At 43.8% G+C, this 15,194-nt stretch overlaps 1 protein-coding gene across 1 annotated transcript in view; it reads left to right on the forward strand.

Annotated features, from left to right (window-relative positions):
* Positions 1-15,194, forward strand: part of NASP (nuclear autoantigenic sperm protein) — a 31,328-nt gene that overhangs the window by 1,377 nt on the left and 14,757 nt on the right. The window contains exons 2-3 of the mRNA XM_062191199.1: positions 9,712-9,762; positions 14,985-15,095. Coding sequence (XP_062047183.1) covers positions 9,712-9,762; positions 14,985-15,095 — 162 coding nt within the window. The remainder of the gene's footprint in view (positions 1-9,711; positions 9,763-14,984; positions 15,096-15,194) is intronic.

Consider the following 15,194-nt stretch of genomic DNA (forward strand, 5'->3'; position numbering starts at 1 on the left):
CTTTTTCAGGTGTCATCTGTGTTTAGCAAAGTTAGGTTACCAGTGAACGAGTCTTCAGCTTCCTTGGTAGGTGATACATAGAGAAAATTATGTGCTTCTGGAAAAAAGGCTAAAAATTGTTTCTTCATAAATTGCAAACTAAAGCTGAGAAATTGTATGTATTTTAATTTTTTGTTTAAGCCACCTGAGTATGCTGTGAAGTAGTTTTTTTATTTTTTAAGATCTGTTTGTTTATTTTTAAATATTTATTTATTTGAAAGTCAGAGTTACACAGAGAGAGAGAGAGAGAGAGGTCTTCCATCCACTGGTTCACTCCCCCGTTGGCCGCAACGGCTGGAGCTGTGCCTATTTGAAGCTGGGAGCCAGGAGCAGGGGCCCAAGGACTTGAGCCTTCCTCCACTGCTTTCCTAGGCCATAGCAGAGAGCTGGATTGGGAGTGGAGCAGCCGGAACTCTTAACTGGCGTCCATATGGGATGCCGGCACTGCAGGCAGCGGCTCCACCTGCCATGCCACAGCGCCGGCCCTGTGAAGTAGTCTTTCATTTCCTTTCTATAGATTAAAAAACTCAGTATTAGAATAGAGACATAATAAGTGGCACAGTCTGGGTTAAATCTCAGTACTACCTGGGAAAAAGTACATAACCCAGTTAGTCTGAGAACAGTGAAGGCTGCTCCCTGGCTGTTGTGATCTCTTGGGGAGTGAACCAGCAGATGGAAGATCTGTTCTCCTCACACTTCTACCTTTCAAATAAATCTATTTTATTTTATTTATTTGAAAGAGTTACACAGAGAGAAGGAAAGAGAGAGAGAGAGAGAAGGAAAGACAGAGAGAGAGAGAGCTTCCATTCACTGGTTCACTCCCCCAGTCGGCCATGACTGCCGGAGCTGTGCCAATCCAGAGCCAGGAGCTTCCTCCAGGTCTTCCCACACGATGCAGGGGCCCAAGGACTTGAGCCATCTTCCACTGCCTTCCCAGGCTGTAGCAGAGAGCTGGACTGGAAGTGGAGCAACCAGGACTCTAACCGGCATCCATATGAGAGCTGGACTGGAAGTGGAGCAACCAGGACTCTAACCGGCACCCATGTGAGATGCTGGCATTGCAGGCAGCGGCAGCGGCCTTACCCACTACACCACAGTGCCGGCCCCTCAAATAAATCTTTTTTTTTTTTTTTTAAGAAGCCTTAGCTTTCTCCTTTTCCTCCTTATCTTCACTGTAATTATCTTTTTTAAATTTTTTTTTAAAGATTTATTTATTTATTTGAAAGACAGAAGTTACACACAGAGGGGAGAAGGAGAGAGGGGTCTTCCATCTGATGGTTAACTCCCCAATTGGCCGCAACAGCCAGAGCTGTGCTGATCCAGAGCCAGGAGCTTCTTCTGGGTCTCCCACATGGATGCAGGGGCCCAAGGACTTGAGCCATCTTCTGCTTTCCGAGGCCATAGTAAAGAGCTGGATTGGAAGTGGAGCAGCAGGGTCTCGAACTGCCGCCTATAAGGGATGCCAGCACTGCAGACTGCTGCACCACAGTGCTGGCCCCTCAAATAAATCTTAAAAAGAAAAAAAAAAGAAAAAGAAACTGAAGCTTCTAAAGTTCTAATGTTTAAAAAAAGAGTAAAGGAAATCATTATGTCTCATGGTCCTATATATTGGACACCTTATAGAGACTTAAATTGAAGTGGTAGCACTTAACGCTAACTTTGAAATATGTCATTGAAATATTCACAGAATGAAAACTTGGCACTTAGTGGACTCTTATCTGGAGTGCATGGTTATACTGTAAGAATATATACTTGAAAGAATAAAAATGGATATAGCTTTGAAACCAGTAGAGAGGAAAAGATAGAATGAGATGCACCTCAATTCAGAGTTGGCTTAATACCACTTCATTACTTAAGTGGGAATGTTGGACTACAGTGACATCCTCTGTAAAAAGTCTGTTTGGCTTCCGTACATCTCTTACTAAAACAGCATTGTTTAATCAGTGATTGTCTAAATGCTAAATCAGTTTTTCTCTTTTTTTTGAAAGGCAGGGGGTGGGATAGGTGGGAGCAGAGACATAGAGATCTTTTGTCTGCCAATTTACTCCCCAACTGTCTGCTACAGCCAGGGCTGGACCTGGCCAAAGCTGGGGCCTCACACTTAATCCTGGTCTCATGTGGATGGTAGGGACCCAAGTACTTGGGCCACATCTGCCTTCTAGTATGCATTAGCAAGTAGGAAACTGGATCTAAAGTGCAGTAAGCTGGAACTTGAACCAGACACTCTGATAAGATGCTGATATCCCAAGCAAGCAGTTTAATCTGCTGTGTCACAACACCAGCCCCAGAATGTGTGTTTTGTATTTTTTTTTTTTTTTAATTATTTGACAGAGATAAAGACACAGAAATCTTCTGTCTACTAGTTTTATTCTTCAAATGCTTACAATGGCCTGAACTGGGTCTGGCTGAAGCCTAAAGCTTGGAACTCAGTCCAGGTTTTCTGAGCCAGCACCATTGCCTCCCAGGGTCTGCACCAACAGAAAGCTGGAATCAAGAGCTGAGCTATGTTGAACTCGGGCGTAGGGATATGGGATGTAGGCATCTTGAGTAATGTCCCAACTGCTGGGTTAAATGCATGCTTCCTCAGGTACTTCTCTGAGGTGGAGGGAGGAGGATAGGGCAGAAGATACATGAGAGGTGGACATTTGCTTAGTGGTTAAGTCTGTCCTTGGGACTCCAGCATTTCATTTGGGAGTGCCTGGTTTGGGTCCCAGCTACTCAGCTTCTGATCCAGCTTCCTCCTAATACACATTCTGGGAGATCTTGGTGGATGATGGTTAAAATATTTGTCCCTGCCATCCATATGGGAGACCGTTAATGCCTCTCCCCCGAAGTATTAATTTCTCACCTTAAAAATTGAGGATCGGGGCTGGCACTGTAGCACAGCAGGTTAAAGCCCTGGTCTACAGCGCCAGCATCCCTTATGGGCACTGGTTCGTGTTTTGGCTGCTCCACTTCCAATCCCGCTCTCTGCTATGGCCTGGGAAAGCAGTAGAAGATGGCCCAAGTCCTTGGGCTCCTTCACCTGTTTGGAAGACTAGGAGGAATTTCCTGGCTCCTGGTCTCAGAAAAGCTCAGCTTTGACTGTTGAAGCCATTTGGGGAGTGAACCAGCAGATGGAAGCCCTTTCTGGCTCTACTTTTCTCTGTGTAACTTTCAAATAAATAAGATAAAATTAAAAAAAAAAAAAATTGAGGATCACTTTAAAGATTCCACAAAAAGTTGTTAGAATAATGAACAAATTGAACATGACAAAACCAATTGTGTTTGTATGCACTGTCATCCTAAGTTAAACTGTTTTCATTTAAATCTACAGTGAACCTCAGTTGGCAAAAGGTATCTGTTCAAAAGAATAGGTTGGAATTCTTTAATTTAAAAAAAAATTTTTTTTTTTTTTGGCAGGTAGAGTGACAGAGAGAGAGAGACAGAGAGAAAGGTCTTCCTTTTTGCCGTTGGTTCACCCTCCAATGGCTGCTGCGGCCGGCGCATCTCGCTGATCTGAAGGCAGGAGCCAGGCGCCTCTCCTGGTCTCCCATGCGGGCACAGGGCCCAAGGACCTGGGCCATCCTCCACTGCCTTCCCAGGCCACAGCAGAGAGCTGGCCTGGAAGAGGGGCAACCAGGACAGAATCTGGCGCCCCAACCGGGACTAGAACCCGGTGTGCCGGCGCTGCAAGGCGGAGGATTAGCCTGTTAAGCCACGGCGCCGGCCAAATTTTTTAAAAAATTTTAATTAGTTTTTAGCATTTAATGTGATTTGTAGATACAGTTCTAAGAACATAATATTTCTTTTCTCCTTTAATTTGTTTTATTTATTTTTTAACATTTATTTATTCGAAAGGCACAGTTAGATGGAGAGAGAGCGAGCAAGCCTCCATCTGCTGGTTCACTCCCCAAATGTCTGCCATGACCCTCACTGGGCCAAGCCAAAGCTAGGAGCGTGAGTACAGGGACCCAAGGGCCTGGGCCATCCTTGGCTGCTTTCCCAGGCATACTATCAGGGAGCTAGATCTGAAGTGGAACAGCTGGGATGCTAGTTCCACAGGCAGAGGCTAATCTGCTGTGCCACAGCATTGGCCCCTTGATAGGTGTTTTTTTTGACAGGCAGAGTTAGAGACAGAGAAAGGTCCTTCTTTTCCAATGGTTCACCTCCCAGAATGGGCTCTACGGCCGATGCACTGCAGCCTGTGTGTTGCGCCGATCGAAAGCCAGGAGCCAGGTGCCCACCCGTGGTTCCCATGTGGGCACAGGGCCCAAGGACCTGGGCCATCCTCCACTGCACTCCCGGGCCACAGCAGAGAGCTGGACCGGAAGAGGAGCAGCCGGGACAGAATCCAGCGCCCCAACTGGGACTAGAACCCGGGTGCTGGCGCTGCAGGCTGATGATTAGCCAAGTGAGCTGTGGTGCCGTCCTGATAGGTGTTCTGACTTCTTACATCACAGACTAGTTTTATCTGTTTTTGAACTTTATGTTAATGATATTATATAGTATGTAGTCGCATCTGACTTCTTACACTTCATTATGAAAATCACCCATCACATGTTTTAATGATTTGTTTCTGTTCCAGTGTTCAATTGTGTGAATGTCCACTATCCGTTCTATAATAGATGGGTGGATGTTGAACTTCTGTTTGTAAGGATACTTTATAACTTTAGGGAAGAATGATGCTAAATTTCTATGATGACCAGGAGTCAGGAAAACTAGATTGTTTCTGCCACTGTGGGCCTTGGTTTACCTGTTTGTAAAATGGTTGCAGTAGAGGGTATTCTACAAAATTCACATATTTTTCATATATTGAGTTTTAATTTTTTTTTAAAATTTATTTATTTGACAGAGTTACAGACAGTGAGAGAGAGACAGAAAGAAAGGTCTTCCTTCTGTTGGTTCACCCTCCAATGGCCGCTATGTCTGGCGCTGCGCCGATCCGCAGTCAGGAGCCAGGTGCTTTTTCCTGGTCTCCTATGCGGGTGCAGGCGCCCAAGCACTTGGGCCATCCTCCAATGCCTTCCTGGGCCACAGCATAGAGCTGGACTGGAAGAGGAGCAACCGGTGCCCATGTGGGATGCCGGTGCCGCAGGCAAAGTATTAACCTAGTGCACCTCAGCACCAGCCCCCATATATTTTTTTTTGTGTTAAGTATTAGAGGTACTGTGGTTAAGGTGACAGAAGTAATTTCTGCTCTCAAATGGAGCTTCCATTACTGGTATAACAACAAATATGAGAATGTCAGTGACAAGTCCTGTGTAGGTAATTATTTTAATGTGTCCTGTTTTACAGTAATATGAGTAACTGGGTGATTATTTACACTGGGTAGTCAGGGATGGCTTTACTGAAATTGAATGAGAAGGAGGGGCCAGCTCTAGCTTGTAAATGTCTTTCGTGGAAATAGGAATACCAGTGAATATGGTACAGTGGCAAATTGATTGGGAGTGGTAGTAGGGAGATTTTCTAATTGTTTCTGTTAATGAAGTATAAGGCAGGATCTACTTGGAAGTAAAGTGTAATATGAAGTAGGAGATTTGAATAGAGAAGTAGAGGTGAGAAGTAGTCATTTTGGAGAGTTACATGGCAGATATGCTAGGAGATGTAAGATTGCCACTGTTGAGTCGTTCTAGATTTGTGGCCAAGAACTTAGTTTTGTCATTGCTGTTGGGTGCTTTTCTGTTTTGAATGTTCATTCAGCTGTTTAACTGTAGTGGCACAGGAATGGCTAGAGGGTTAAAACCACTGTGGAACTTGAAGTTTTCCAAAAGAAAAACTAGGGAGGACACTTTTTAGAAGTATGAGAGTTTATATTAAAATATATCTTGAGGGGCCGGCACTGTGGCTCACTTGGTTGATCCTCTGCCTGCGGCGCCAGCATCCCATATGGGCGCCTGTTCTAGTCCCGGCTGCTCCTCTTCCGGTCCAGCTCCCTGCTGTGGCCCGGGAAGGCAGTGGAGGATGGCCCAGCTGCTTGGGACCCTGTACCCACATGGGAGACGAGGAAGCACCTGGCTCCTGGCTTCAGATCTGCGCAGCACTGGGTGTAGCGGCCGTTTGGGGGGTGAACCAATGGAAGGAGGACCTTTCTGTCTCTCTTTCTCTCACTGTCTATAACTCCACCTCTCAAATAAAAAAATATGTTGAATATGAAATCATTGGAGATTTGCATTTTTAAAATATGTAATTGTATACCAACCACTGCTGTGTTGTCTTTCTGGTGCCTCTTTTCCCTGTGATGGCACTATCTCCTTTGCATCCAAACATCCTAAAATAGATGCATTTTTAAAAATTTCACCATTGTATCTGTTTAGCTACTATCTTTACTAATTCCCTTCATACCCAGATATCTTCAGATAAACATCTGTATCCAAGAAATCTCATTTTCTTCCCTTCTTTTTGTTTATTCAGTTTTTAAAAAAAATTATTTATTTGAACAAGATGGACAGAGTCAAAGGGAGAGACGGATTCCATCCACTGATTCACCCCCTAGATGTCTGATTGGGGCTGGGCCAGGCTGAAGGCAGGAGCCTGGAAACCCCACTTGGGCCTCCCATGTGGGTAGCAGGGGGTACCAAGTACTTCAGTCATCTCCTGCTGCTTTCCCAGGATGCATATTAGAAAAAAGCTGGATCTGAAGCAGAGTGTCCCGACTCAAACCAGCACTCAGTGGCTTGTTGGCTTAACCTGCTGTGCCACAATGGTGGCCCTTGTTTATTTAACAAATGTTTTATATCTATATATTTAAAAGACTTATTTATTTGAAAGAGCAACAGGAAAGGTGGGGTAAGGTCTTTGTCCACTGATTCAGTCCCCAAGTGTAGGCAGTGCAGAAGCCTGGAACTCTGGGTAGCAGGGGTCCAAGCACTAGGACCATCTTTCACTGTCTTCCCAGGAGCATTAGCAGGGAGCTGGGTCAGAAGCAGAGCAGCTGAGACTTGAACTTTGGCACTCTGATGTGGGAAGCTGGAGTAACCCACTGCGCCACAATACTGACCCCCTAATCTACGTTTTAATCCATTATCCAAGATGAATGAGAACCCAGTTTCTAGTCACCAGATCTTAATCTAATAGGACAGATGTGTTCTGAGATTATGCATATTTATTCAGTGTGCTCTGCTCTGGCTTTTTTCCCTTCATACATTTAAGCAGTCTCACTGAAGTTAATCAATGCTTGCCTAAAATGCTAAATTAGTCTTTATCATTCTTTGCTTTGATATCATCTCCAATTCTTCCTATCCCTCTATTAATGACTTAGAATCTGTTATTTTCTTATGTCTTTAAAAGCATTGTACTGAGCACTTTATAAACTTTCTCATTTAACTTTTGAATCGAATCAGTCCTGTGAGATTGTTATTACTATAGTTGAGGAAAATTAAAGCACTTCATGTGTTACTTTCCAGGCTGTGGCTGTGACCTGCTGTGCCACAGTGACAGCCCCTAAAAAAACTTATTTGAAAGGCAGAGAGAGTACAGATCTTTCTTGCACTAGGTCATTCCCTGGATGGTCACTTAAGCTGGTGCTGGGCCAGGTCAAAGGCAGGAGCCCAGAACTTAATCTAGGACTCCCACATGAGTGGCAGGTACCCAAGTACTCGAACCATCAACCAGCTTCAGGGTTGTGCATTAGCAGGAAGCTGGATTTGGAAGCAGAGCCGGGACGTAAACCCAGGTGCTACAATTTAAGATGGCAGGTGTCCCAAGTGGTATTTTAATTGCCATGCCAAATATCTTTTTTTTTTTTTGACAGGCAGAGTGGATAGTGAGAGAGAGAGACAGAGAAAGGTCTTCCTTTTGCCATTGGTTCACCCTCCAATGGCCGCTGCGGACGGCGCATCTCGCTGATCCGAAGGCAAGAGCCAGGTGCTTCTCCTGGTCTCCCATGCGGGTGCAGGGCCCAAGGACTTGGGCCATCCTCCACTGCCTTCCCGGGCCATAGCAGAGAGCTGGCCTGGAAGAGGGGCAACCGGGATAGAATCCGGCGCCCCGACCGGGACTAGAGCCCGGTGTGCCGGCGCCGGCCAAATGTCCTTTTCTATTATGGATTTTATTTTCCTGTTTTGTTTCTTTGCCTGATAGTTCACTTTTTTGGGGGGCAGGGGTGATATCAGATACCATGAAATTGGTTTTTGGGTGCTGGATCTTGTTTTCCTTTGAATATTTTTTTGAAGATTTTTATTTATTTATTTGAGACCCAAATTATAGACAGAGGTCTTCCAGCTGCTAATTCACTCCCCAAATGATCACAACAGCCAGAGCTGGGCCATCTGAAGCCAGGTGCTTCTTCCGAGTCTTTCCATGTGGGTCTAGGGGCCCAAGCACTTGGGCCACCTTCTACTGCTTTCCAAGGGCGTAAGTAGAGAGCTAGATTGAAGAGGAGCAGCCAGCACATGAACCAGTGCCCGTATGGGATGCTGGTGCCACAGGAGGAGGCTTAGCCTATGCTGCAGCACCAGCCTGTTTTGAAGATATTTTTATTTTGTTCTGGGATGCAGTTATTTGGAAATAGTTCAGTCTTTTAGAGCCTGTAAATTTTGATGGTTAGGCAGCTATAGAACAACCTTTAGTGCTAACTAATTTGGCTTTGTTACTACTAAAGCAGTACTCTTCTGAGGGCTATACTTCACCACAAACTATTCTAGAACCTTCATGAACTGTTAAGATTTCATCTCCTTTTTGTTGGTTTGCTCCCAGGTTTTAGTTTTTTCACATTAGGCTGATTAACATCAGAGGCTGAGTGACTGCTCTGTATTTATCTGGAGCTTGCTCTGTCCTGTCTTGTAAGTTCTGGCCACCTTGAATCTTCCCCCAAATCCGTCTCTTCAATTCAGTGAGACTGTTAGAGGACTCTTGAGTCCTCAATGCTGTGGGTAAAAATTTGGCAGTGTGTTGAGGTACTTGTAAAGCTTGCCCCCCCCCCTTTTTTTTAACCTCATCTCAGATTCTGTTATCCTAGTTGTTCAGTGTCTGAAAACTGATAGTTCATGTACATTGGTCATTTCTTAGTTGTTTCATGTGACTAGCTAAAAAAGTAAGTATTGCACCTCATTCGCTTACTGTTTAGGTACAAAACATTTTGTGTGTTCTTGTTGCCATATATTTATATGTAGCATTAATAACGTTTGTACATAAATTGTACATTTGTGTTCCTACCATATTGTATGTTGGTTTATGAACTCTAATTGTCTACAAAGATAAGTACAAAGATTTGGAGTAAGCACTTAAATATGTAAAGCAGCTTGGTATTACTCTGACATTTCCATTGTGTTTTACAAAAGTCATTTGTTATGGATTGGAAGTAAAAAGCTTATTCTTGAACTACAAGTTGTTTGAGAAGCTGTATACTAGAACAATTGGTTAGAATAATTCTTAATAGAACTATTTGCAAAAAGGGCTTATAGATAAGTATTCATGACTACTACAGGCTTTATACCCAGGCTTCTGCATATAAAGTGCTGCCTTTTCAGTTGTGCCTCATTTTTGTGGCTCTTAGCTATGAAGTTACTGCTTATTTCCAACCCAGATACTTAAATGGGTAAGGATTCGATCTGATATTTAAGTAAATCAGTAATACTTACACTGAGTATCTAGTAAGTGATAGTTCTTTATTCTTTTATATTTTACTGAATTTAGTTTCCTTGTTTAAAATAGCCTTGGGTTTTACTTTTTTCCCTTAATTTTTCATTACAGAATTGAAGAAGATGCTCCTGCTCCTTCTACCTCCTCAGAGAAAGTGGAGAGGTAAGAATATTTACATAGTATAGTTAGATTCATATCTGGAACATAAACTAAGGACAGAATAACTTGAAGGAAGTTAGTTTCATTATTTTTAATAGGTAACAAGACTGAAAGAGGCATCTGCTTTATTTCCTGTTTTGTTCTTGAACTTTGAATGAAGTCTTGCCTTCATTGTTCCTCTAACATGGTCTTGTTCATGGTCATTAATGCCATCTTTATTCCTTAATCCAGTGATCACTTCTCAGTCCTCAGAGCTAATCTTATCAGCAACATTTGACACTATTGATTACTCCTTTACTTTTATTCATTTGGCTTCTGAGATACCATTTTCTGTTAATCCACTGTCCTCCCCATGGGGGTACCCCCTACTTGCCAGTTCCTCATCTCTCCTGTCTCAAAAGGAGGTTGTAAGGCTCGCAGGACTCGTAGCCTCTATTAATAGCCATCCCTATGTAATCCCCATAAAATCTGTTGCTTTAAGCACATGACTCTCATTTGTATCTCTAGTTCTGATGTATCTGCTGGATCTCTCCTCCTTGACATCTTAGTGTTCTAATAGGCCTCTAGAATTCTTTGTCTAGGTTTGAATTTCTGCCGCTAGTTTTCAGTTTTTCCCTCTTTAAAATGAGGGCAGTTATCCAACAAGTTTATGAAGGTAGATACTAGGATTAAATGTAATTGTAGGCCGGCGCCGCAGCTCAATAGGCTAATCCTCCGCCTTGCGATGCCGGCACACCGGGTTCTAGTCCCGGTCGGGGCACCGATCCTGTCCCGGTTGCCCCTCTTCCAGGCCAGCTCTCTGCTGTGGCCAGGGAGTGCAGTGGAGGATGGCCCAAGTGCTTGGGCCCTGCACCCCATGGGAGACCAGGAGAAGCACCTGGCTCCTGCCATCGGATCAGCGCGGTGCGCCGGCCGCAGCGCGCCTACCGCGGCGGCCATTGGAGGGTGAACCAACGGCAAAAGGAAGACCTTTCTCTCTCTGTCTCTCTCACTGTCCACTCTGCCTGTCAAAAAAAAAAAAAAAAAAAGTAAAAATGTAATTGTAGATAAAGTCCTCACATGGTCTAATACAATTTTTTTTTGACAGGCAGAGTTAGAGAGAGAGAGACACTTGGGGGATTTACCCCCCCAAGTGGCCATTGCAGCCGGCGAGCTGCACTGATCTGAAGCTAGGAGCCAGGTGCTTCCTCCTGGTCTCCCATGCGGGTGCAGGACCCAAGAACCTAGGCCATCCTCCACTGCACTCCCGGGCCACAGCAGAGAGCTGGACTGGAAGAGGGGCAACCGGGACAGAATCCGGCGCCCCGACGGGGACTAGAACCTGGGGTGCTGGCGCCGCTAGGTGGAGGATTAACCTATTGAGCTGCAGCGCTGGCCTAAATTTTAGTCTTAAACATAGCACTTTCTTGAGTTCTATGAGTTGTTCTGGTGAATCTGAAGGAGTAATAAGAATGCTCAAGGCCGGCACCACGGACAGAATCCGGCGCCCCAACCGGGACTAGAACCTGGGGTGCTGGTGCTGCAGGTGGAGGATTAGCCTAGTGAGCCGCGGTGCTGGCCAGTCTAATATAACTTTTTGTTTGTTTGTTTTGACAGGCAGAGTGGATAGTGAGAGAGAGAGAAAAGTCTTCCTTTTTGCTGTTGGTTCACCCTCCAATGGCCACTGAGGCCGGCTCATCGCGCTGATCCGAAGCCAAGAGCCATGTGCTTCTCCTGGTCTCCCATTCGGGTGCAGGGCCCAAGCACTTGGGCCATCCTCCATTGCCTTCCCGGGCCATAGAAGAGAGCTGGCTTTGGAAGAAGGGCAACCGGGATAGAATCCAGCACCCCAACCGGGACTAGAACCCGGTGTGCCGGCGCCACAAGGCAGAGGATTAGCCTGTTAAGCCACGGCGCTGGCCCTAATACAGTTGTTAAAACCACTTTGCCCAGGCCAGAAAATGTTGGCTTTACCTTGACTCATTCAAGAAATTGCAAAGTTACTTGAGAAAGTTCATGGAAAATAGAATTAAAAGATTATTTTGGTGCAGAAAAGTTTTTGAAATTCATGCACTTTTTAAATGATTGTATTTCCCATGAGCTTTTTGAAGACCATCATGTGCATTAACATTAGCAAATTACAAGATAAGTGTTAGTATATCCAGAATCTAACCATTTGTGCTGCCTCCCAGGACCTTGTTTAGATTGCTCTGGTGTGTGTTTAGATTTATTTGAAAAGCAGAGAAATCTTCCATCTTCTGGTTTACTCCATAGATGGCCACAAGAGTCAGGAACTCCATTCAGGTTGTGGCGGGGGTCTAAGCCTGTAGACCATTCTCCACTGCATTCCTAGGCACTGCATCAGAACAAGGACAGTTGCTCTAATAGAGCAAGCTGGATTTACAACCAGTATCTTACTGTGCTCTGCCACAGCACTGGCTCCCTTTTTGTTTGTAGATTCTTGTACATTCTTTCTTTTTTCTTTTAAGATTTTTTTTTCTTTCTTTAAAGAGTCACACAGGGAGAGAAAGAGAGAGAGAGTTCTTCCATCTGTTGGTTCACTACCCAATTGGCTGCAATGGCCAGAGCTGTGTCGATCTGAAGCCAGGAGCTTCCTCTGGGTCTTCCCACGCGGATGCAGGGGCCCAAGGACTTGGGCCATCTTCTACTACTTTCCAGGCCATAGCAGAGTGCTGGATCAGAAGTGGAGCAGCTGGGTCTTGAACTGGCACCGATATGACTAGGCTACGGCTTTCTCTGTTATGCCACAGCACTGGCCCCTGTGTAGAAGTCCTTTAATAGGTATACACTTATTTTTTGGTTAGTACATAGAAACAGAATTGAGTGGTTCAAATGGCAGGTATATATCTAACTTTTAAGAAACTCCCAAACTGTTTTTTTTTTTTTAAATATATATATTTTTTTGAAAGGCAGAACTGCAGAGGCAGACAGAAGTTTCCTTCCTCTGTTCACTCCCCAAAAGGCCGCAAAGGCCAGAGCTGGGCCAATCCAAAGCCAGAGGCCAGGAGCTTCTTACCGGTTTCCTACACAGGTGCAGGGGCCCAAACACTTGGGCCATCTTCTGCTGCTTTCCTATAATTAGCAGGGAGCTGGATCAGAAATGGAGCAGCCTCAAACTGTTTTCTAAAGTTATTCTATCATTCTACATTCATACCAGCAGTGTATGAGAGTTCCAGTAGTTCTATCTACAACCTTGCCAACACTAGATGTGGTTAGTCTTTGTTATTTTTAGCCATTCTATTGGGAATATAATGGTATCTACTTGTGAGTTGTTTGTATTTTATTTTTTTAACTGATTAATGATGTTGAGCATCCTTTCATGTGCTTATTTGCTATGTGTCTTAATATGTTCAAGTTCTTTACTTTTTATTGGATTGTTTTTTGTTTAGAGTTGTAAAGAGTTCTTTATATATTGAAGTCCTGTGTCCGGTGTGTTTTACATATACTTTCTCCTAGGCTGTGCTTTGCCTTTTTAGTTTTTAACATCTTTCAAACAATTTTTTTTTTTTTTAAGATTTATTTATTTGAAAGGCAGAATTACAGAGAGAGAAAGGGAGAGATAGATTTTCCATTCGCTGGTTCACTCCCCAAATGGCTGCAACAGCCAGGGCTGGGCCAGATAGGAGCCAGGTTTCCCGTGTGGGTACAGGGGCCCAAGGATTGGGCTATCTTCTGCTGCTTTCTCAGGGACATTAGCAGGGAGCTCGATTGGAAGTGGAGCAGCCAATATTCAAACCAATGGGCTACTCAAACCATTGAGCATATGGGATGCTGGTGTCACAGGTGGCAACTTTACTGGCTACTTTGTAAAGCTGTCCAAGCTTTTTGTTTTAATGGTCTGGCTAGTTTACTGATTGTTTTCCCACCATTTTTAAAAATAGTTTTTGCTTTTTCTCTCATCTAGAAAAATTTTGTCAAACCCAGAGTTACTAGGATTTTCCTACAGTTTCTGACAGAAATTTTATGGCTTTAAATTTTATTTATTTATTTATTTATTTTAACAGGCAGAGTGGACAGTGAGAGAGAGAGACAGAGAGAAAGGTCTTCCTTTTGCCATTGGTTCACCCTCCAATGGCTGCTGCAGCCAGCGCGATGCGGCCAGCCCACCGCGCTGATCCAAAGGCAGGAGCCAGGTGCTTCTCCTGGTCTCCCATGGGGTGCAGGGCCCAAGCACTTGGGCCATCCTCCACTGCACTCCCGGGCCATAGCAGAGAGCTGGCCTGGAAGAGGGGCAACCGGGATAGAATCCGGTGCCCCGACCGGGACTAGAACCCAGTGTGCCAGTGCTGCAAGGTGGAGGATTAGCCTGTTGAGCCATGGCGCCGGCCGGCTTTAAATCTTATATTTAGAAAATTTATGATCTATTTCAAGTTAGTGTTTTATAATATATGAGATAAAAGATTGAGGTTCATCTTTTTTGCATATGGATATCCAGTTATGCAGTGCTCTGTTAAAAAGATTATCCATTCTTCCAGTGCTATATGTTAAAAAGATTATCCATTCCTCCATTGAAATGCCTTGGCACTTCTGTCAAATGTTTGTTGGCCATATATACATGATCTACTGAACTGTATTCTGTTTTGATACTCTGTTCTGTTTGATCTGTTTACCTTTCTTTATACCAAAACCACAGCTTTTATTGGGTTCTTTGTCTCCTACCCTGTTTATGTAAATATTTCTTGATTTAGAATTTTCTTTTAACAAGTATAACTTGTATGAATTTGATTCTTTTGTGATTTTTTTGTCTATTAGGAATATTTATAGTGACACAATATAGGCTTTTTGAGTAGATAACCTTTTATTTATTTATTTATCTATTTGAAAGGCAGAGATAGACAAATACAGAGAAGGTGCTCCCATCTGCTGGTTCTTGGTGCTCGGCCAAGAACAGGTACTAGGCCAGGTGGGAAGCCTGAAGCCTGGAACTTGATCTGGGTCTTTCATCGGTGCCAGGAGCTCAGTTAACTTGTTACCATCACCCTGCCTCTCAGGATCTGCATGAATAGATAAGCCTTTAAGAGATAATATTCTAGTTAAAGTTCTGAGAATGTTGCCTTTGAGATTTCTTTTGGTTTTGCAGTAGTAAACAAACATGGGTTAACTAAAATTTGCCAGAGTAGTCCAAAAATTTTTAAAAATTAACAAAGCTATTATGTTTTAAATGTGTCCAGTAGATATTGATTTAAACAGTACTTGGCACTAAACAAAAATACTTTTTCTTGCAGTCTGGATGTGGATAGCGAAGCTAAGAAATTATTGGGTTTAGGACAGAAACATCTGGTGATGGGCGATATTCCAGCAGCTGTCAATGCATTTCAGGAAGCAGCTAGTCTTTTGTAAGTATTATGTATTTTACTATGATGTAATATTATGTTCCTAATAAGTCTTGAGTTATAAACAGTTGGATTATGAGGAAAAAGAATGAAGAGCAAGAG

This window comes from Lepus europaeus, chromosome 5 (assembly GCF_033115175.1).
Source record: "Lepus europaeus isolate LE1 chromosome 5, mLepTim1.pri, whole genome shotgun sequence".
In the NCBI taxonomy this organism is placed as follows: domain Eukaryota; kingdom Metazoa; phylum Chordata; class Mammalia; order Lagomorpha; family Leporidae; genus Lepus; species Lepus europaeus.